At 35.0% G+C, this 24,827-nt stretch overlaps 1 protein-coding gene across 2 annotated transcripts; it reads left to right on the plus strand.

Annotated features, from left to right (window-relative positions):
- The first annotated feature begins 1,065 nt into the window (after nt 1-1,065).
- LOC128158440 (cortactin-binding protein 2-like) lies at nt 1,066-24,478 on the plus strand. 2 transcript variants are annotated; one of them, XM_052821286.1, is made up of 22 exons: nt 1,066-1,366; nt 2,261-2,362; nt 3,358-3,597; nt 4,037-4,144; nt 4,474-5,583; nt 9,281-9,422; nt 11,554-11,583; nt 14,054-14,251; nt 14,616-14,715; nt 14,930-15,080; nt 15,459-15,641; nt 15,884-16,001; nt 16,088-16,387; nt 16,645-16,743; nt 16,893-16,960; nt 17,123-17,209; nt 17,391-17,490; nt 18,280-18,499; nt 18,769-19,065; nt 19,486-19,655; nt 19,880-20,030; nt 21,732-24,478. In XM_052821286.1, the coding sequence occupies exons 1-22, from the start codon at nt 1,283-1,285 to the stop codon at nt 23,065-23,067; spliced, it is 5,394 nt and encodes a 1,797-aa protein (XP_052677246.1). In that variant the 5' UTR covers nt 1,066-1,282; the 3' UTR covers nt 23,068-24,478. The 2 variants fall into 2 exon arrangements, with proteins under 2 accessions (XP_052677246.1, XP_052677247.1); XM_052821287.1 differs by lacking the exon at nt 11,554-11,583.
- The last annotated feature ends 349 nt before the right edge of the window (nt 24,479-24,827 follow it).

Below are 24,827 nucleotides of genomic sequence, written 5' to 3' on the forward strand. Positions count from 1 at the left end.
ATTTGGGGGGGAAAAGCTAGCTCTGATGATTCCATTTGATAAAAATTATTCGTGTTACAGAGAGATGCGTATCGCTCCGATAAATTCTCTTTCATGCAAGCCTTTTGCTTTTGAGATCGATACTTTGTATGTCGCCGATTTTTATCATTGAAGTGGTATCACCTGCGAATCTCGTTTTTTTTTTTCAAGGTGTTTGTACTGACTTGCATCTTATATGCAGTCTAAGCAGTCAAAGCAGAGAAAAGATTTGAGCCTAATACCAAAGACCATAAATATGCAGAACCATTATGTCGATATCGATATGATGTTTTTTATCATTTATTTCACCTGAAGAAACTTCATTTGAGGAATAGAGGAATATTATCAATCACTTTTTATTAATTTGCATACAAGTGCTTGAGGACAGAAAGGAACGACCCCCCCCCCCCATTAAATTTTAATTTAATTTAAATTTAATTTAAAATCATCCCCTCTTCTCCTTACATTCGTCAGAGTCCCTGGTGAGTGGAAGGAGAAGGGGACGATTTTGCATGTAATCAGACTGGATATGTTTTTAATTATAGATTTATTAAGTCAAAAATTTATCAATTGAATTTTATGAATTAGAAAATTGATACACTTCATTAAGGTTAACGTTTAATTGTTTTCTGGGTAAAAGTATATTTAGAGACATTTTCCGGCAATTAGACCTATCAATATGAATGGCAAGGGTAAAACTAGGTGAACAATAAATATTTCTATTTCTTTTCATAGATAGTGACTATTTTGCAGCAACAACAAAATGCTGAATTAATGATAGAATAGTACCTAATTTTCATGTGTTTGGTACATTTAAGTAAAATGACAAATTTTTAGAGAATAAAAAATATTGAAAATGAATGTTTATTCTACTTTTACCCAATTTCTGATTGACAAAAAACAGCCGCGCGGAAGTATTTTTTAGTTTTGTGATAAATATTGAATATATATTCGCTTAAAATTCTTGAATTACCAGTGGAATTTTTTACCGCTAAGTAATATATTGATATTTTCATAATCAGTCGACTTCGAAACTGTGCATGAATAATTTCCTCTTTGAGTCACGTGACTGATTCTGAAGATGATACTTTTGGAACAATGACAAATATCTAAATTGTTTACGTGCTGTGGAGTGGAACGGCCTAACGGTGCAGCAGTTTAAAGAATATCACAATATCACAATCTATAATCATGTAATACAGCGTGTGACTTTTTTGCGGGAAACATAATCTGAGGTGTTCTACCAAGAGGGAAAGCAACGAAAATGGCGTCTTCAAGAAATGTGAAGCAACCTCCTGGGGCTGGCATGTTTGATCCAGCGAGTAAACTGCAATCAAACACACTCAAGGTATTTTGGTCGAATAAATTATTTATAAATCTAAAGTGTTTGCAATTTTATAAACAAACTGTTTACCTCGTGTACAGTGCGAGTCTCTTTTAAGTGTTAAAAACTCTTATACTTGTAGCTTGTACAGTTGCATACTTATAGATACTGTGCCAAGTTATTGTACTTTCTGTACCCCCGGAAATAGCGTATTTTGGTTACTAGCCAAAATAATGTTATGTGTTTTTGATAATTATGAGAGAGTCGTCTTATTGTGTATGCCAATGTAGATCTTTTCAATGGATTCATTCAACTCTTTGCAATCAGCTGGCAATAAACTCTCACCTGAAAAAAAAATGTAAATCTGATTTACAAATTATTGAGGTAAAATTTGAAAAATGCTGAAAAGTAATAAAAGGCTCATATTGAATCACACTAACTAAATTTCAATTTATTCTGTTAGTTTAACCTTGTTAGTTTGAGTTAGTTCCTTATATTTGCATGGATAGACAGTTTAAAAAAAATCTTCGTTGACAGACCAACTTTTTCATTAACCAGATAATATGATGATAATTTTACCGATTTGTAAATATTACAAGTTAAAAAAAAAGATTTTATTAAGAGCTTTCTTATTAAACAAATATTAATAAATTATACTGCATGTCATTTGACTGTATATTATTCAATATTGCACAAAATAGTTTTGAAAAGAAAAAGAAAGTTCAATCTTTTGTGTTTCATAATATGATGTTTTGAGACATAGAATAAGAGGTTATAGAAACCAATGTACATTATACATTATATTTTACATAGCTAACAGACAATTTGTAGAAAACCTCCCTAAAATTGGTCTAGCTGACTAAGTAATGTATACTCAGTCTAGTCATGTTTGATAAATATTCATTAATATGTTTCCAGAGACACCCCAAAATGGATTTGAATAAGGCAGATTTGCTGAGATTACTCAGTTATTTGGAAGGAGAACTTCAAGCTCGGGATATAGTCATTGCTACGATGAAGGTACATGTATTTCTGTAACAAGTATTATAGTAAAATTAGTATCAATAGTAATTAATAGTTAGCTTAACCAATGAACCCATCATAGCATATCAGTTTTATGTTGAAATCTGAGTGTTTTGAAAAGTTATGTGAAATCAATCTGGCACAATTTCTAAATTGACACCTATTTAAATCTTCACCACACTCTAACATTTAAGCATTGAATGCTTATTTTTGGATGTCATCGGTCCTATGACACACCAATGCGGTGCAGAAAAATTGAATACCCTGCGTTAGCATGGTATGATAATTTGTCTGCACCGCATTGATGTGTCATAGGACCGACGACATCCAAAAATAAGCATTCAATGCTTATATTTACATTCCTGCTGATGTTTTTTTTGTGTGAAATATATGTGTATGGTCGCTGTAAAGCCATTATGTACGCTTTCAGTCAGAGATATGAAACATACATGGAACAGCCATATAAACATGTTATTTAGTATACTTCCACTGCTAAAAATATAGAGCCAGAAACTTTATAGAGAAAAATCTTTTTATTTAAGGAGTCGATATAATTTAATGAATATTTTTCAAAAGTTTTTTTTTCAAATTGGTTAAGTTAAACGTTTCATTTAATCTTACAAAAATAAATATACTCAAGACACGTGGTTACGTTTATATTTGTGCTCATGGCACATGAATTAGCAAAGTGTATTCATAAAACATTGAACGTCCCAGATTTCCAATGCAAACATAAGGGGAAATATACATTGGATTTAATTATATACATATACATGTAATAAATAATTCGACTTATAAAGTCTTTTTTCTAACTATAATGATATACTGCCTTGTTATTTAAACCTAAGGAAGTATGTCTTGTCAAATTTTCCATTTTGAAAATATCTGTGTCAAATGATTGTTTTGTATTTTGAAAGTTAAATATTTTTAACTTAATTAAACATGAGAAAATGCCACAAATACACATGCTGAATGTGAAAACTGTATTTCAGGCTGAAAAGGCAAAACAGCTGCTGTATCAGGCCAAATATGGCAGATTTGGTCTTGGGGATCCGTTTTCTGCATTACAAAGAGATTCTGACAACTTGAAAGACAACTCGTTTGACGAGACAGCCATCAAGTCCATGTACGACAACCAGCTGGCTCAGCTAGAGAATCTGATCGCCACCCAGAGAAAAGCTCAGCTCAAAATGAGAGAGCAGCTTTCTGCTGCCGAAAAACGATATCATAAGGTGAAGGTCATGTTTGTTATTGACAGAGAATCAGTCCTTTGTTACTGTCTTCCTTGGAAGACATTATACAGAGTTGAAATAATTTATCATAGTGATTGGTAGAAGTACATAATGTGATGATTTTCATATATTTCTTCCATTGAAATGGTGTTTGGGGCAAGGGAGATAATTTTTTGGATTATTTAACTTATGTACGACTTGATTTAAAACCAAATTTTTCAATTTTAAAAATAAGAAAAATGAAAAATAATATTAGAATTGCTATTTATGAAATTGAGGCTATAATTACTTAGTAGAACTAGTTATATTATCTATGGAAAGGTCTGGTTATTTCTTTTGTTTTTAATGCAGATGCTATTAATGTGACTTGCTATGGTAATTAAAGGCCAATATCAGTACAACAAAAGTTTGCTAATGTTGTATGCATGTGTTTGTGTAGGTGTGTAATGAGTTGGAAGATGAGAAGAGGAAACATGCTCAGGACACCGCCCAGGGAGATGATGTCACATACATGTTGGAGAAAGAGAGGGAGAGATTAAAACAAGAGGTATAGTAAAAGTACCTAAAAGTCTATTAATGGGGGTTAACTCTTGTTAAATTTGATTTAATAAATTATAAACATTTTATGATTTAAAAAAAAAAGTAAGAAATGACATGTGTTAACATAATGTGCTAGTCTAAGAGATGTTGAGATGAGTCTCAGATGACTAATATTAAAGAAATTAAGACAAATTTGTTAAATATGCCACTTGTGGTTCAAATAGCATGTGCACTCACTGGAACAAAACATCCCACAAAAAAAAATATATTTAATACACGTGTACATTTTTACTGTATATTAATAAAAAAGATTTATAATGAATGGTCTTGTTTAAGATTGAGTATGAGAAAAGCCAGAACAAGAAACTGGAAAAGGATCTCAAGAAGACTTTAGCAAGTCTGGAGGAAGAACGAGCAAACTCCATCAAACACAAACAGGTGGCTGTAATGTTGATCAAAGAACAGAAGAAACTGATCGAAAAGTTGGTCAAAGACCGGGGAAGGATCCAGAAACTAGAACAGCAGCTGCAGGAGGAGCAAGAGAAGACGAGCAATGTGGTGGAGGGACTGGTGATAGAGAGCAAGAAATCACTCAAAATGGAGGCGGTGATGGAAAAACAGATGAGTGACTTTGACGTGGAGAGAGAACAGCTGAGAGGGAAGCTAGGTCGGGAGGAGGCCAAGAACCGGGAATTATCCAATCAAGTAGAAGCCTTGCAGCATCAGGTGGACCTGCTGCAGAAACAGGTGGCACTGGAGAAAGTCACGTCCGGCAAAGACAGTTTTCAAAGCATTGAGATTAAGTCAACAGTCAAAACACCAGAAAGGGGAGCTAGTAATATGGCTGTTGTCAGTCCTAACATTGGACAGCTTCCAGCCAAGATGGGGAGACACAGTGAGGGGAATCTGAAAGTGTCAGACGTGTCTGACAAAAGTCGTGTAGTGGAGTCTGCTATTCAGAAAGGTGTGCGCTACAGTCATTCTCCGGAGAGAGGGATGCCAGAGGGCTATAGAACAGACTCCCAAGAAATGAGGGTAGTGGCCACAGAGCCTGTGTCTATTGATAGAAACATGGACATGTACCGTGGAGGAGGGAGGTTGGGGCCACAGTCTGGGTCCACAGCTGTGCTGAGTTCTGGAGGAGGCAAGGTACTGACAGTCAATGTGGGACACTCGAGTTCTCCTTCATCTCCTGTCAACATGTCACCGAGGAAAGTGGCAGTCCCAGGGAGGGGGACCCCACCCCCACTACCCCCCAACAAGCCGAGTCTATCTTCACCGGTCACTGCCAGTCCTGTCAGTAAAGTGATCACCCCAGTGTCCCAGGCAGGGTCCCCACGGGGAGTACACATACCAGTCAGTGTTGTGCATAGCTCTGGAACTGTTACCCCTACCCGGGCGCCGCAAGGGGAAGGGAAGGCCACACCTATTCGGAAGCCTACTCAGGTTTGTGTCAATGCTAAATCATGAACTGTGAACTCATAATTTAACTCTTTTCTTGCCATCATGAAGGTTGTATTTGTTTTGTCAGCAGTTTAAAAATTTGGCTTATAAAGGAATAGGTTTATCTAGGTACATACACCTATAGATGTACACATTAGATTTAAGAAATGTAAGAAGGCACTATATGTTTTCAATTTTTGTGTTCGTTTATTTGAGTAAGATCACCAGTACAAAAGTTTTCCTAATTTTGAGTTAAACTTGTTTTTTTAAAAGATAAAACAAAAACACTTAAAAGTTGTGGCTCTGTTTGAAGTGTTAGGCTGGTATATGTTACTATGGAACAGTCTGATATATTAGCTAAAAGTTTGGATACTTTGGGTCGTGCTTGATTAGACAAGGTGCATCATTTGTGGGTTGTGATTTCAGCTTTCTTGAGGCCATTGGTTCCTATAGGTTGTACAGCGGATGTGACTCCTGTTGTGCTGATTTGATGTCTTTCATGTGTGTTGTCAAGAGGTTGGATTGTTTGGCCAGTTGTCTTTGTCAAGTCAAACAGCCCAATTCTTCATGCCTTGATTTAGTCCAAGTACTGTAGGGATTATATTTTGAGATGCTAATACTCTGTATTGATAGCTTTGTGTATGTGTGTAAACATTTTGTGAAAGCTGAAAAAATTATCATCCTGTTGCTTAAAAATTGTGTTTGTATTGTGGATAACATAAGATGGGGTGAAAAACTGCCAGTAGTGAAAAAGACACCACTGACAGGGATTTTGATTTTCTTGGGTTGTATCAATCTCAGCATGATAGGGAATTAAACAATTCAAATAGTTTTCTTTTTATCCTGGTTATCTGATAAATTATAAATTTCACTCATTTTAATTTCATTGTCAATCATTGAATACAAAATAAATTAAACTTCTCTTAACTCATATTGGCACCATATATCTCCAGTGTATGACTTAGTAAACAGTCATAAGTCATCATACAAATACTACTTGCCTTTATGTATTGGATTTGTTCAGGTCACTCAATACATGGTTTCATATGTGTCCCAATTCATCTATTTTCTTTGTTTTTCAATAGGTTAATCATGATATATATACATATTCCAGTCTCCTCCTAGATCATTTTTATTATTTATATAGGACCCAGTCTCCCTTACAACAAAATATTTCATGTGATGATTTTAAAAATAATTTATATACATATACATGATATAGTCTTTAGGACCACTTTTATATTGTATTGTATTTTTTAGACGTATATTTGATATTTTGTTCAGAAATCCTGTTTTTACTTTCTGTTTGCTGTTATAAATTGTCAGCTGATATATGTGATGCGGAATACTTTGTGTGGATTTTTTTCACTGCCATTGAGTGACACAAGTTTATGAATATTTAGTCCGACTGCATTTGGTCTGTGGTGAAACTTGCAGAAATGGAAAGAAAGCAAGCTACAATTTGGGTTTTCTTTGGTATTAGTTTCATAAACATAATAAATTTATTATTAATTATATATTGTAATAACTTTAAAAGTATGGGTTTTTTTTGTCTTTTTTAGAAGAGCTTAATAATTTAAGCAATTTCTAGTGGTTTGAAAACTGCATACTAAAATACTCAAAATAGAATCAAATGATGATATGAGTCATTGCATATTTTTGCCAAGACTTTAGTACTATCCTGTAAATAGATCTTTTTTAATGAATTAGTTATTGATTTTATGACCACTAGTTGTGTAAAAATCGAAATCTTTCACATCAGAACTCTTATAAGAATGTGGTAGCCTAATAAATGGATTTCATTTTTAAAAATTTCCCTTTTTTAAATGATTAACATACCTGTCCCAAGTTAAGCAAGGATGCCAAAGAAACACAATTTCATGCTTGATATTCTGTGAAATATGGCTTGCCAAAATGTTGATGCGTTTGGTATGTATTTCTTTTAGACTGTGTGTTTGTCTTGCTGATAATATATACAAGTTAGAGGATATCATTGCTCTACTGCCATTTGTAAAATGCATTTGTTTTTTGTCAATAAAATTCTTCATCTTAATTGCCTGCCTTTGCTATTTGACTTTCATTTTCGTTTATGACAAAAACTGTCAGTGGATTGAACATCTTTGAAATTATTGTGATACATGTATTCATTGTAGCACACAATTTACTGCAGGCAGGATTATAAGTGTATTTTCCTTGATCAGGAGGTGTTTCTAATTTTTTTTGAAATATTTATTTTTGTTTTACATGACAAATTTCCTTATTTATTTATTAAATACACTTTTATTTTATTACGTGATTGGTTATTTTCTTTTACTTCATTTTTTGTTTACATGCTTGTTCATTTGTTTTGTGTGAGAGATATTCTTCTCATTTCTGTTTTAGTTTGACTTTTTAGTGTTTTTTTTCCTTGATCAGATTTCTTTCTTACATTTTTCACGAAGCTAATGTTTTGTACAGTTGTATAGATTAAGGTAACACCAGGAAGTAAACTATAAAAAACACAAAACTTACTGGAGCTCAAACTTTGTATACAAGCAATTGGAGTTGTTTTTATAAGCTTAGGGTCATACAGAAACTAGTATCAGAACCGGGAGTATTTCACCATGTCCCATTGTATACCGAATAGACCACAAACAGTAAAGTACCCTGTATGAATGACTGTTTTGCAGCACACAATATTATTGATATAGTTCTATAAGTGAAGCTAAAGGATATCTATTTACCCACAATATCTTCATTTACTGAAGAGCTTTAACATTGCAGTATATAAAGTTGTAATAAGACTAAGAATATTTTGAGGTGTTCAAAGGTTACAAAAATTACCAACAGCACACCTGGTCTTATAATATATACAATGGTTCTGATATAACGATAACAAGGTAAATTAGTATCTATAAGCATCCTCTTTGCATGTTTTTATGTACATATATTGAGTGATGTTTGTATGTCGGGTGATTCTCAAGTCATTGACTTAATGCATGTTATTTTCTGTGACAGACTTTCACATTTTATTCCTTGAGATAAGGTGAGAGGAGATGATTGTCTATTTAGATGTTGTCATTTCTCTGTATCTTTCTGTCATAATTGTACTGTTAGCCGAGTTTTGTTTGGTTAATTTGATGATGACTGTAGTCTTTTAGAACCGTATTCTTTTGATTAGTCCTTTTTATTTGTCAAATTGTCTGATGAGCTTTTATTATTTTCTCTAGTTTGTTGACTTAGCTCCATGTTATTCAGTGAAACTTGTTTGGAAAAGTCGAAAATACATGTAGTTAAATTGATGATTTTTCGGTATAAACAGCAAAAACAAAATACTGTTAATTCCTGCCTGGCAAGTTTCTCTGTATAACACAAGGATTTCATTTACATTTTGTTTTGAATGAACTTCTCGGATCTCATTCTTTTTCCTCTGTCATTCCTGCTGCATGTTTCTGTCCAGTGTTTTGAGATAACGTTTGTGTGGAGTTTATATCTGTACTCTAGTAGTATGATGTCTGACTCTTGCGAATTGTGCATCAAGTTTTACTCAATCATGTTGAGCTTTTTGATAAAGTTTTCCATGTGCATCAGTTAATTAAATCCATTTCTTTAATTTTAATTTTTTTGAGAAATTATGCATATTTTACATATATATTTTATCATTACCATGTCCGTGTGTTTGTGCATATTGATATTTGCATGTGCATGCTTTGTCTTGCAGCCCCAAGTAAACAGCAATAATGACTCCACCCCCAATGATCATGTGACTTTGACTGACACCTCTGAGCCTTCTAATGAAACTCTGGAGTTCTTTGGTTCTGAAATGGCTGACCTGCAAAATCTGCTTACTTCCATTATGGCAGGTAATGTATTATAAAACACTGAACCAGAAATATATCGAGGTATAGTCAGTCTTGCATGTGCTTACTGACTATGAGACATCATTAAACAATCCTCGATCATACTGCTGAATGATTCATACCCTTTTCAGATTGATTTGTTAACACTTTTGAAGACGGAAATCTTACCAATTGTGTTAATGCCAACATATACAATAAAGCAGTGTAGTTTTACAACATTTAATTAGGGCCCCGCAAGGATTTGCGGGTACCCTATAGTAATCACTCTGTCCGTCCGTCCTTCTGTCCGTCCGTCCATCCGTCACTCTTCTGTCCACAAATTTCCTGTTTTTTTCTAATAACTTTTTTTATGGTTGCCCAATCAAGTTCAAATTTGGTATGGTAGTTCAGTAGGCAGAAATACATATTTTGATGCTAAGTTTGGTTCTCTATGTCTTCTGGTTTGGAGCTAGGGTGGTGGGGTAGATTCCTAACTATGCATAAGAAGAATGGGCAAAGAGAGATAACTGCTGAGAATGTTACCATTGTATACATGGAAGGCTGTGCAATATTTGTCCTTTGGGATGAATTAACCTTCCACAGGAAGAAAATCCTAAGCTTTATCTTTATCTGTCACATTGAGATTAATTACTGCACTGCCTGTGTCTGCAAATGAACTTTGTTTTGAAGTTAAGGTCAATTTTGAATGATGTGTAGTATTGTGTACATTCTTTGAAATATGGATTTAAAATATAATATTCATATTTTATTTTGGTTAAAATACCATACACAATGATTTATAATAATTTATTGAATAGAGGCAAAGCCTAGGTATCATTGCATTGGTATCAATTCTTTGTTTTTTTAACAAATTTTTTTTCATCCCATGTTAACCCACTTTATCCCGTGGATATGACTCATTGCATATTTGTTTGATATCCCACAGTTGTGACTTTACAATGGGATTTGCGTAGGCATAATGAAGTAAAATAATGTAGTCAGAGTTTTATAAACAGTGTAAACATTGATTGCGGTGTATAAAATATGGGATAAATAGAATCTCATATGATTTGTAGTATAATATGATTTTTATCCAACTTGTGTGTTTTATCCCCTCACTAAGGCTCAAGAAAAAAACACTTTAATTGTTGGATGAAAATCATATCCAACTAAAAATCACGAGATCCTATATATTCCAGTTCTTTACATCTTCTGCCGGGCATTTATTTTTCATCATTGTTAATATAAAGAGGATGGAATTCAAAGTTTTTTTCACTTCTCTATATTAATTGTCATAGCGGGGCCCTTCCTGACTGGTCAGTTTTCTAGTTTTATGTTGAATTTATTTCTATATCTCCAGAAACTAAAGTGTTTGGCTATTACATACGTGGAACGAATTAATTTAACATTTACAAGTATTGCCGCAACTCTAGAAAACATCCATGAGTTGGCCCATGGTCTTTAAGCACATGAAGGACTGGTTATAAGTTTCTGATGATGGTTATGGTTTAAGGTTTACAAATTTACATTTGGGGCCTCAGAGATTTTTAGTTTAGTTTAATAAAACCTCTGAAAAAGTCAATACATGCATTATACAAAGAGGCATTATGCCGCATTGCAAAGGTAAATGAAAAAATAAATCATTTGGGAAGAACGTGTAAAATGGTTGATAAGTTTCAGCAATTTTTTCACTGCAACATTTATAAGAACTGCTGGTATAACAATTGTGAAAGGCATTAGATATTGATTTGAAATAAACTGAAAAAAGTTACTGGTAGGTTGGGGGGGGGGGGGTACTGGGAAAAGTGAAACACAAATTGCAACAAACATTCACTCTTTGGAATATGTAGTGGGACACTTAATTGGACCTCAGTATAAATGCAGAATTAATTAAGGTACTCAAAAAATCTTAGATTGAAAGTTGATTTATGATATACATGAACCTTCCAAACTGTGAGGTAGTTTTAGTTTCTCCCTTGAATAACATGTCCATAAAACAGATATACCAAAGTACTCTTCATTTATTGAATCAGCTAGGTAAAAATATTTAAAAGTATTTTTTTTTGTATTATTCTTTAATCATTGATAGTAGTACTGTACAAATATCAAAAATGGAATCTCTTTGTATTTTGTTAAACTTGTCTCCGTGCTACAGGGCTAAGCGGATCCTCGTCTGATGGAATTGGTATAGAATCCCCACTGTAGCCGCTAGGTCAATCACTCAAAGCAAACAAAATGGCTGCCATTCCAAAGCTTTCTATTCTTACTTAAGGCTGGCTTATGTAGATATCTTATGCTCTCAGCATTGATGTTTATTCACCAAGATTCAAGGATAACTCTTGAAAATGAAATTTATTATAGATAAATATTAATCCTTTACAACCACTGAAATTTTGAAATTTATTCACATGTTTTATTACACAAAGGAAGTTGATCATGTGATTAAGCGTTCTAGTTATTGTTATAGGACAATTGTTTGTTTATTGATTTTCACAGTATTACAGACCTAGAAATAAGACAGTGTATGTCTATATGCAGACAGACTAGTAGACTTGTACATAGGATGAAATTGGTACGAGTAAAAGAGTCAGTATAGAATACCCTGTATTCTGGGCACTTAATGACCTGGATTGGGGCGGTGTAGTCAGATTGTGTATACACGGAGAATTACATTGATATAAGCATTTATATAATGGCCAGACTGAGCATGCTGTACATGCACAATTTTTGATTCATAAAAATGGGTATATCTAATAAGTATACTACTAGTGGAGTATAATCAAGATATGTTGTTTTTAAGATAATACAAGCAGATAACTAAACTTTTGTACCGATTTTGAACTTTAACACACATTCTACAAACTTATCTTGCTCCTGTGCTGTGGATCTATTCACTATAACCTCTTATTTACACTGCAGACTTATCTCTGTCTGTGATCTTAAAAAAATATATATATTTGGTTTATTTTATGAAATAGCAAGCGTGATTATATATTGATCGAGAACAATTTTTTTGTGAATTGTGAATGACATAAATGAAAAATGTACATCAGGCCAAAAAAAAAAAAGTTGTGTGTTTAGGGTAACCCGACCTAACCTACAAAAATGCCCCGATCCTACCATATTTAGATGTCTGTTTTTATCCGATTGTGAATTTTATATTATTTCTGTTAAAAAATCCGTTTTTAAAGATGACAGAAACAAAATTCTTAGGATTCATGTAGAAAAAAATATAATAAAAAAAATTCTTACCTAACTAACCTAATTTTTTCATGAGTGTTACCCTAAAAACACAATTTTTTTATAGGCCTCATTGTATCATAATGGGGCAAATATATATAGCTTTTAAGTATACCGTAGTTTAATTGTACCTGTTAATTGAACATTAAAAAAAAAAAAAATTAATAATAAAATATGTTGTACAAAAGATACACTACTGTATGTACAAATCGATCATATTAATACACGATCAGGCAATTTGCACAAAAACTGTGTCCTCAAAATGTGCAAAACAATAGTATCTTACATAATTACATCGTGCACTGTATAAGTGTATAAATAAGAATACTGTTGTCCATTGTGTACACAAATAAAATTAATGTTTAAAGTAGCAGTTGACAATGTATGGGTTCCAAACAGAGAAACTCCAGACAGGAATGATTAATTTGACCTTGACCTTGTTGGCTTTTAGATTGTAGGGACACTGCTGTCTGATTGAGACTGTAAGTGACCGTCACCTTTCACATTGTGTCAAGGCCATCACAAGTTAACATCACCTATTTTATTGATTTTCTGTCACCCTAGTTATAAAGCTTATCTTTGGTTAAAACTAAATGTTCTGCTGACAACTAATTATGTTGAATGATTCAAACCGATTTTTGAAAAACCATCTAGCAATAGAACTGAACATTCAAGTAGTCTGGCGTCGTTATACCCAGTAGAAGTGTCCTATTGTTGTATCCTTACTAATCAGTTGAAATAGATTTAAGTAGAGGCCGCTGATTCTGTAATTTTTGGCTTGTAGTTCCCTCTCAAAAGCTCTATAGTAGTCTAGATCTGTTAATTGGATATCCATCAAAATCCACAAGAACCGCCTGTTTACAGCTTACTGATATGATGTCCCTGCAAATTACAATTACAGCTTAGTTCCTATAGTTCTAAAGTACATATACCAGGCACCGGAGAGCTCTCTCTGACTGACCTTCACCCCTGGAGACTTGACCTACTTAAACCATTTGTTAATCTAGCTCTCTGCTTTTCTAGAGTGGCCCTGATTACTGCATGTTTTTTATTTTTTAGATGAATTGTATTCAGAACACTGCATGCTATGGCTTTAGCTTTTATTTTTATTTCACTTCGCCAAAGCAAGTGCATTATTCTGCAAATAAATATTGAAGATAATTTTTCTAAGATAATTGAAGTTATATGCAGAATGTCTTAAGTTTTTGAATTGTTATATTAAAACACAATTTCTTTGCAACTCTTTTGACATTTTGTGCAATTTAGCTAAAAAAAATAACTAAAATTTTCAAGCTGTTTATTTGTTGTATGTATTGAATTCTTATTTAAAAGCTGTGAAGTTTCATGCTTAGTTACACTCCTGTGATTTTTATATGATATATAGCTGTATCATTAGTCAAATTTTCTGTCCACAGATTCGGATAATTCACTACATATAGACGGCGCCCCCTCCCTCCCTGCTGATGTGCTTTCCTCGCCTGTTCATAAATTTGCTGCCAACGGAAATTTTTCATCTCTACAGAAATTAATTACAGACACCAACGCTGACGTCAACCTCCCCCTCACTGATGGATCCACCCCACTCATATACGCGGCCAAATATGGTCATGAAGGTCAGAGTCTTTCATCATTGTAATTCAATGATTGGTTAAATAATGCACTTTATTTTGAGTTGGAATCTGGGTAAAGGCTGAATAGCTGCACTTTATTTTGAGTGGGAATCGTTGTCATGGTTAATTACAGAGAGCTGAGCTGTCTACTTCCTTTTTTTAGAATTACATTGTATTACCATTACTCAAGGTCTGTATCAATGGATGCATAACAAAAAAATTACAGCTCTTTAAACTCATTAGGCCTCCAGTTTCCTTGGAAAGTTATAACAGAATTTAAGTATTGATTTCATATTACTTTCATTATACTACTTAATCATGATGATGATGATAATGATGATGATGATGATGATGATGATGATTGTAGACTGTGTACAGCTGCTGTTGGACAGTGGAGCCAGTGTGAGCAGCTCCAGTGACAGTAGATACAGCGCCACACACGCAGCCTCTGCGAATGGTCATGACAGGTACACTGCAATCAACAGTCAGTGACCAATATAAATTCCAATGCTAATTACATATTTATGGAAAAATGTTGTATTCCTCTTTGTTTCCTTGTAAGTTTTCAATAGTATTCAGCAAATTAAAAAATGGGTAAATGAAACTAGAAATAGGGTCTTTGATACACTTGCGGTAAAGTGATTAACATACCCTGTTAGACGCTGTGGTTCTGTCTTATAGCTGTCTGAAGCTGCTCCTGGACAAGGGAGCTAACCCTGAGGTGGGGGATGGTCAGAACTGGACCCCCCTCCACCTGGCTGCCACCAGTGGACACACCTCCTGCTGCCGACTCTTGCTGGAGCATGGAGCCAGACTCAATGTCTGCTCCACCGTAAGTCTCTATCCACTCATTTCACAACACAGTTCTCTCTTTTTCATTCCAGTGATCTATCCACACAGTTCTGGGGGGTTTTCTTCCAAAAGAAAAAAAAATAAATAAATATTATCTTATATTGTTAGGCACAATTCTTTGTCTACATCCATTGTTATTAAATGGGGACCATTATTACTCAAATTTTTTAGATTAATTGTTGCATCATAATTGATATATAGGAAGATTTTTTAGATATGAACATCATTTACAAACTTAATGTATAATTATGTAGATTTGATTGGTCTTAATAGAAATGAATTTACCATTCTTACAGAGAAGGATTTTATTGTAGCGATAAATTGTATATTGAGATCATGAATTGTGTTTCTTTTGTAGACTACATGGACACCCTTGCACAGTGTTGTCCATGCTGACCAATCAGAATGTCTAGAGTTCCTTTTGAACTTTCACTCCCGGTTACCACAGCAACCAGGTCACGTGACTATACAGGAACTGGTGGAGATCTCAGACAGTGATGGATGGACAGTTATACATGTTGCTGCCTCTAAAAGTTCTACAGTAAGAAGAGTTTATTGTTTAAGATATCATTTAATTTATAGCATTATTGAAAAAAATTTTACATCACAGATTTCCTTTTATGCAACATTTAAATCTATTTGACATCTAAGTTATCTTTTTTTAAGGTATAAATCATACATATCCTAGAATTCCCTTTTCACTGCATCTCAAAACAGTATGGGAATTATATGTAATGTGACCATGCCAAGTTTCAGTCTAACTTTGTAGTTTCCATTTTTCAGGATTGTCTCTCGGTCCTCAGTAAATACTGCAACATTGACATCAAGAAGACAGACAGATGGAGGAGAAGTGTTGCTGATGTAGCCACACCTATTTGCAATCAATTTTTGTCTCAATTAGGTAAAAACATGCTTTAATTGAGGCATACCTTTCAGTAATAGATCTCATTAAATTCCTGCAGATTTACATCCATCGTTTGATTACAGGTAGCTCTAGTGTACAGGTCCCTGTGATGATTGAGTTAAGTTACGCACGTCTATCAGGGACAGACAACTCTATCCATGTTCCGGGCCGCTCGTTTGTGGTGGGGTCGGTCCAGCTGACCTCTTCCACAGGCTGGATGGAGCTGGAAGGCATTCTCCAGTCCGTGTTAACCAACTTCTTCCATCAGCTAGACACTGGCCTCAAAACCAAGAAAACGAGTCGGCTCGACCCCGAGATAGCTATTGACTCAGCCCAGTACAGCCTGGGACTGGGACCTAAGGCCATCCAACACTACTCTATAGGTACAACAGTCTGTCTTACTACTATCACTATTGTACTACAGTAAGCTCTCTTTATTGAAAAAAAGTTTCATGTCAGAAAAGGGTTATTATATATAATAGGACCATTACAATAGCTATATCTACTTATATGCCTTTTGTTCCCAGTAATGCTGAGGGAGAAAAAGAGAAGGGAGAGAAAGTATTAATTTGAGAATATTGTAATAATATACAGTGCATGTGATTTTAACTAATACAGTGTCTTCACATTGATTTTGTAGGATCGTATCACTGGGTAGCTGGACTTCATTCAGTAGATAATCTTCCTTACGACATTTTGTGCAATAATCAGTCTCAGTCAATTGGGATTGTTTTAGAAGGTAAGCTATTGTTAGAGATCAGTACATGAAGTCATATTACACAGATAGCAATGACTTTTAAAAAACAATATATGGTCTTATGTAATGTGATTCTGAAGTATATTTTTAGACACAGTCTTCTGTATTATGATTCTGATGTGCTGTTTCAGGTAATCTGGACACTGTCTCCTGTGACGTATTGTTGGCAGTTCCTGTCCTACAGAATTACCTCAGACTGGTGAGTCACAATGGAACACAAGCAAAACAATTGTCTTATACCTACAATACTGCTAAAATTCAAAAATTTATCTCAAAAAAAATATTGATTGCATTTTTCAGCAATGAATAAAGATGAAAAGTAGCATTACCATTATTATTTGGTTTTTTTTTTTATCATTAGTTGGAGCATTACAAGAGTGTTGTGTTCTATGGACCTGAGGCCACAGGGAAGACCTACCTGGCCCACAGAATGGCTCATTTTGTGGCAGTAAGTATTTTGAACTCTGTTATTAAAACAGTGAAATGGAGTTGCAAATGCTAGTCCTATACTGCTGAAGATGTTCTCAGAATACACAGTTGTTATATTCATTACTTTTAAGAATTAGGCTGCATATATATCTTCACGCAATGGGGAAGGACTTTGATTACATGGATTTTTGTACTTGTAGAAGAAGGAGCAGAAGGAAGGGAGTAGGACCAGCATACACTCTGTGGAACTGACCGCTGACTTCTCTCACTCTGACCTAGTCAGTTTACTCCTGTCTACAGGTAAACATGGCTGACTTCTCTCACTCTGACCTAGTCAGTGTGCTACTGTCTACAGGTAAACATGGCTGACTTCTCTCACTCTGACCTAGTCAGTGTTCTACTGTCTACAGGTAAAGATGGCTGACTTCTCTCACTCTCACTAGTCAGTGTTCTACTGTCTACAGATAAACATGGCTGACTTCTCTCACTCTGACCTAGTCAGTTTACTCTTGTCTACAGGTAAACTTGGCTGACTTCTCTCACTCTGACCTAGTCAGTGTGCTACTGTCTACAGGTAAACATGGCTGACTTCTCTCACTCTCACCTAGTCAGTTTACTCTTGTCTACAGGTAAACTTGGCTGACTTCTCTCACTCTGACCTAGTCAGTGTGCTACTGTCTACAGGTAAACATGGCTGACTTCTCTCACTCTGACCTAGTCAGTTTACTCTTGTCTACAGGTATTCGCAACTCACTCAACCAGAGGTTTGTTCAGCAGAGCAGGTGCTCCCCTGTCTGTGTACACTGGCCAGAGCTTGTCAGGGCCCTCTCTGCTGAACAGGCCTCTGTTGTTGTCTGTATACAGCAAGGCAATGACAGTGTCTCATAATGGAGGAGATTATGTGTTTGATGATTTTACAGCTAATGACATGTTTCATTTAATTTATTTGTCAAGAATAGTTCAGATAAACTTCATATTTGTTCTTTATGATAAAGTATTCAATGACAGTTAATATATGAACAGAGATGTAAGTACAGTAATGTGCCAGTATTATAAGAGAACATTAATCATGGCCTGGTTTTCCCTCAGGTTGTATGGTGAGGACAGGGAGTGACTACAGTGAGAATTCTGCCCCTATCCTTGTTCTCAGTAACCTGGAGAGGGTCAAAATGGCCCAGATGTTTGGGAAGTTACTGGCCGCGGTAGAGCACCGGGGTCAGTACCACACCTTTAGCCTGGATGGACAGGTGTCTGACCAGTACTTCCTGGTGGATAAATTCTACCTGATAGCCACCATGAACAAATCAAGGTATTGCAAATACACTATATAAAGGATACATGTAAGATGAAAACATATCATATTTGAAATGCAATGAGAGTTAAAGAATATTGTACTGTAACAACAACCAAATAGAATTTCAAAGAATAACCTTCCCTTATTTATTATTGTACATATTCATTTATAAATTATGAGTAACTATTACCAACATAACCAGAACAATTTAGCTATAACACAGTCTGATGATTCCACAGTAATTCACCTAATTCATACTTAATGCATGTTTATCTATTTCACAGATCCACAGGATTAGATCTGTCTATCCAGCAGCGCTTTAGGTGGGTACACTTCCGGATTGACTTGGAACCAATCCGGAACTTCCTGGCCCGCTACTTCCTGAGGAAGTTCCTCCACGTGGGCGGGGGGCACCTGCCGTCTCCAGACAGCCTGGTGTTCCGTGCGGTGGAGTGGGTGCTGTGTGTCTGGCAGAGACTAAACGATGGCCTAGGAAAGCTCGGGATTCCCGATGTCGTTTTCGGTCCCTGTCAGTTCCTTGACTGTCCAATCGAATCAAAGGACCCACATGTTATCCACGAGTAAGAACAGTACTGTAGTTCAGAAGCAGAAATTTTCATTTGGATAAAAGTTTATTTATTTTGTAATCTTAAAGTGTTGGGGGATTTAATTTTGTTGTTTCTAGAATAACCACATTGAATATATTGTAGCAATTGTTTGGGAGTTAATTTTGTTGATCATATTGTCAATGAAGTAATTGTAATGTAATTTAATTCCCGTTGAATATTTTTGCTTTTACAATGTTAACATCTTATGCAGAAATAGAGAAGAAAGAAAACTATTGCATCAGTATGCATCTTTAATGCACTGTTCAAAGACACAATATAGTTCAATGAAGGGAGATATTACTTTCATTTGATATTGCATGAGCCTTTAAAAATCAGCTCTCTTTGAAGTCATTTCAAGGAATAGAAAAATTGATACTTGATGACTTTTGACAGGTGGATCTGTGAGTTATGGAACTGTAAGATAGCCCCTGTAGTGAGGGAGGCGGTCATTCGCGGGACCGGTAAGGAGACGTCCAGTGACGGCCAACAGAAGGTGGCCAACACGGCGCTCTACGTCCTGATGCAGAAAGCTGTTGTCCCTGGCTGTCCCCTCAGTGGACAAGGTACAAACTGTCCGTTTGCTGATCAGTATGAAAAGCATGTATATGAACGTAATTGAGTGTATGTTCATGGCTTTAAAAGGAAGAAGCTTTTAATAAATATATATTCATGTTGGACATAGAATTTAATTTTTGTAATATAGACTGTACATTTTTATGTGTAAATATTTTTCTTATGTATGATGCTTTGACTGATTAATATTAAAAGAGTCTGATTTCTGTTCCAGAGAAGGATGTATACTTGTTTTCGTTCTCGGGAAGCAATGAGTTGGACATCCCAATGCGGGTGGACAAGTCCAAGATCCCTGTCCCTAACGGCAATCACCCGCGGCGGTCACTCGGCACCCCCAGGGAGTCCTCGCTGCGACACAAGCACAGGTACATTGTCACAGCATGGTGTCACATAATACAGAATTAGTGACCAGTAAAACCATTCTCAAACAACTTAAGATCAGGAGAATGAAAGTGGATATTTCATGCATATGCATAATGTATAATTTTCTTCTACGTATAAATATGGTAATTACTTATTCATAGAAATTGCTTGTTGTGGAGTAATTTTCAAATGGTTATTCCTTAATTTAAAAAATGATAATACTTAGTTTACGACATGCCCGTATGCATATTTCTTTGTAGTTTTTTAAAACATATAAGATGTTTGATGAAAATAGCATCTTTCTTACTGGTTTTATGAATTAATTCAATGTAAAATGTAGAAATTGAAAAATGATAAATGCTGACATTGAAAACTTGTGCTCTGTAGGTTTTATAATTGGTTGAGTAAAGTTTGACATCAATCAAGGTATCGGAACTCTGCTGTGTATGAAATGACTAGCATAATTATTGCTTGGAAGCTTTTAACAGATTACAGATTTATCTAACCCAAACTTTTGGAAAAATTGTATATGTATAATGAAGTGATCTCTGACTGTGTTGTTGTAATTTTACAGTAACTGTTTTTGGTTTATGCTTTATAAAAAAAATATGATCTTTCAATGAAAATTGTGGAACTTGTAAAACTATACACCATTAAACCACATTGTGAGGGCATTAATAAATTATAACAATGTATGATATCATTTTTGGGAGTTGATTTTAATCAACTCTCCTGTGCACTTACTCGGGCAAACCGAAAGTGAAACAGTGTTTGGACCTAAGCACAAATCAATACCGCTGACAACACTTAGTTCCTGAAAATAATCGATAAATTCAGATGCAATGTATTCTGAAGCAGATGCAATGTATTCTGAAGCATTGTTTTTCAAGAAAAACCTATTTATTAATACCATGAAAATAGTAAGATTTTAAATGGTACAAACAGTTTAGATATTTTTGAAGTCGTATTTATTCATACGCTAGACTTCAGTGTACTGGTCTCGTTCAACCAGACGCTCGGATGTCTCCATTAATATCCGACAAAACAGAGAGTTTCTCTTGCTTGTCAGAGATAAACGGAGACAGTCGAGTGTTTTGGTTGAACAAAACTAGAGTTCAATCTTGCCTGGATCCATACAATTTCTCAGAAATATTTCGATTACTGATACTACTTGCCATGCAAACTCACATATTGCTGATTTTAAAATAAATGATAATCGATAAAATCAACTCCCGTCAGTACTTCAGTACTTTGATTCTAATAATAAAATCGGCTTGGTGGGACAGCATTATTATTTCATACTTATTTAGAGAAATACATGTATTTTCAAATTATTGTATTCATCACATAAGATCAAACTTGAGCTAATATGCTATCACAGGTAAGAGTAACAAGAAAAGGAACATTTATAAATGTGTGCATGTTATCTTATTAATGCAGTCTCAAATGATCTTCATAATATCATGTCAGAGCTTTTTTAGTCTTGAAATATCCATGGAAAATAAGTAAGGTTGTCAGGTCCAATTTATTGGATATGTTGCCTTTTCTCAATTTTTGTTTCATAATGATTGCTTTTCTCTGTCGAGTACAGTATTTTCTTTCATATTTCATTTTGAAAAAGTTGAATTAAAAAGGAATTGAATCAATCTTCATAACATTTCAAGTATTTAGCACTCATATGTTCTTCTGACATTTTTATTCAGGAAATCATTAGATGAAAAGGAATCAGAACTATTGGGCCAGGGAATAAAGAAACGTAGCAGTTCTGAGACATCCATCAAAAACTCCATCGAGTATGAGGGATCACCAGCTCATGCCAGCAACTTTTCAACTGCTAAAATGCCGAAACTGGAAATTCGCACCCCTTTTATTTTCTCTCAGGAGACTCGACCAAGATGGGATGGGGAGATGTCGGGTTATCAGTCGGACACAACGGAACCCCCACTCAGAACATTTTCTTTTTCTGCCATACCAAAGAGTCCAGGGGTCACACTACACAACAGTGCAGGGGATGTAGGTCAGTCTCAACCTACCAGAAGGTCAAGGTCATCTGAAAACTTATTGGATGGTGGAGCAGACACAAAACCAAAATCTCCATTCTCATTCTCACTAACCACGCCCACATCTTTGCTTTCATCATTTAAATTTCTAGAAACAAAATCAAGAACAAACTCATCACCTGCAGCTTCTGTGCAAAGCTTGAGGTCCCAGTCAGAGTCTTCTTCCTCTGATGTGAAAAAATCTGAACTACAGCAAACATATTCTACAAATTCTAACAATAGTCTCACAGGTCATGGCAACAACAGCTATGGCAACCAGAGGTCATGGCCAGGGAATAGACCACAGAGTGGTGATAAGGCGGGACTGGAGTATACACCACACAGACTGACTCAACCCAACAAGCTACAAACCTCTACAAGGGCCAGCCCACAACCCACACCAAACAGAGTGGCCCCGTCAAACCATCTACAAACACACAACAGCGATAAAGTGCAGCCATCCTCTACCAGTTATGTCAGCCCACAACCCACACAAAACAGAATGGGCCAGCCTAACAATCTACAAACACCCAACAGTTATAAAGTGCAGCCATCCCCCAACAGTTATGTTATTCAGGGACAGAAAGAAAATGTGTATGCACAGAATCAGTCGGCTAGGGGAGATAATCATATTTCGTTTGGTGATAATTCAGAGGGAGAACAGTTTGTTAGGAGCTCAGAGGAACGGCAGAGTTTTACCAGGAAAACTGCAGACAATCCTTTCCTCAGAAACTCTAAACTCAGGAAAAGTATTGAAAAAATCTTGCCAGACTCGCCATTTATTCGAGATTCTGAGGGAAGGAAAAGTCTTGGAAAATCTGAAAGTTCCTTTGGAAGAAATTCATCAACTCAGAAAAATATTGAGAAGACGACGGTAGAAAATCCCTATCTGAAAGACTCAGGTAGATTGATTGGCCAAAGAGGTGTCTATCAATATCAGGAAAGATACGTGGGAGGGGGAATTGATAAGGCAAAAGGAAATCTGGAGAGTGAGTTATAAACTAATGCCAGCTGGATGGTTCTGTGTAGAAATCTGACAAGCTTTGTTGACTGTGATAAGACTGTTTATGTGTTGTGTTCTACATGTTCATGTTGTAAAAGTGATTGTATTTTATAGACTCTGTCTTTTATTATCATTTTATTTGCTATACATATACATTGTGTATTGAAAACAATCTATTTTCCTAGCAAGCACATACAGTATGTAAAAATTATTTCATTGTACATAAATGAATGTGCATGTAAGGTGTGTTAGAAATGTTCAAATTTTTTTGTAAAGGTTTTAAGGAGGAATAGGAAAATATGAGATGTTGATTTAAGTGGGATGGATGGTTGTGGCCATAACTGTATTTTGTCATCTGAATACTCTTGAGTACATTGAGAATTAGGATAAAAATGAACAAAAATAACCCCAAAAATCCATGCGGTCTTAAATTATTACAAAAGTGAGGTACATATACACATGTAGTTACATTCCTCCTTCATGAAAATTTCTGTTCTGTTTTAACTATCAGTAAAAGAACAAATAACATGAAATTCTTCCAGTGTTTCTAATGGCATGTTTCAGTTATAAAGTCATAAACATATTTTTGTACATGTACCTATATTTTTTTTAATGCTTTTTGTTTTTATTAGTCAGTTGTCTGATTACTGGTATGTTGAAGTCGTTTATCAAGGAATGTGATTTTTGAGCTTTTAGGTGAGATTTTAGAAATTGTCTTATAATTGTTTGTGTTTCCATATTTGTGTTGTGTTCTGAGCCTTAAGCATCAAAACTATTCATTAACTGGTATATACATTTTACATGTAATTTTAAAATGTGTTTTTTATTGGTCCCCATTACACAGTATCTGGTATGCTTTGGAAGGATAGGAGTAGAGAGGATTAAATGCTATGATAGTTCTGTAGTAGCCCTTGTAATAGGTTCCCATGTTGTAAAGAGTGTATACATTACTTCCTATTTTACTGATACCACTGGTGTCTTAGGCTACAGTCTATTTTCTTACGCAAGAACTCTACTTTCAATTGTGCATTCAAATTATGTTGGAATGAAAGAAGGTAACTTTAAGTTTTACAGACCTTCAGAAGATATACAAAATCTGATTTTCAACAATGTGCTTAAAAGAATTAATTCATACATGGTTTTGTTAATACACGTTCGTTTTGATCTGTCCAACTGTGTAGAGGGGGGATATATTTCCATTTTGTTAGTGTTAGTATTTTTCTGTTGTTCCACTGTTAGTGTACACATTTCTGTTACTTTGTTGCAGCTTTAATAAATAATGGTGTATTTTTCTACAATGTTGATGTTTTCATCAGGTTGTGACTGTTATCTGTATTGTCTATATATAATGTTATGTTTGTGCCAAGGGGAGGGGGAATAAGATCTGCAATAAAACTAAACACCACTATTACTTGATGTTCTTATTTTTCAAAAACGTTGCAATGTGCAAACATATACTTTAAAAGTTTAATTAACTTAAAAGAGAGAAGGGAAAGTGGGTAAAGGAAGCATATTACTTGTCTTCTCTTGATTATGGGGGTTTTTTTTTTTGTCAAATATTGAAATAGCTGTTCATGTTATGATCCTCTTCATAAGTGTTACAGATATTGATTGCTGTCTAAGATTGCTGTCTAAGATGAGGTTACATGAACTTGGGACTGGTATGAAATAGGTATTCAAATGACATGCAACAATTTTGCTTATTTTCATGGGATGCTAATTTGGTGGACGATACCAATTGGCGAAAGTTGGCTTGT

The sequence above is a fragment of the Crassostrea angulata genome, chromosome 8 (assembly GCF_025612915.1).
Source record: "Crassostrea angulata isolate pt1a10 chromosome 8, ASM2561291v2, whole genome shotgun sequence".
Classification (NCBI taxonomy): domain Eukaryota; kingdom Metazoa; phylum Mollusca; class Bivalvia; order Ostreida; family Ostreidae; genus Magallana; species Magallana angulata.

Coding starts and splice junctions, on each gene's coding strand:
- LOC128158440 (XM_052821286.1), top strand. CDS start 1,283: ATGGCGTCTTCAAGAAATGTGAAGCAACCTCCTGGGGCTGGCATGTTT. Junction 16,961..17,122: donor TACAGAATTACCTCAGACTG/GTGAGTCACAAT, acceptor TTTTATCATTAG/TTGGAGCATTACAAGAGTGT. Junction 17,210..17,390: donor GAATGGCTCATTTTGTGGCA/GTAAGTATTTTG, acceptor TTGTACTTGTAG/AAGAAGGAGCAGAAGGAAGG.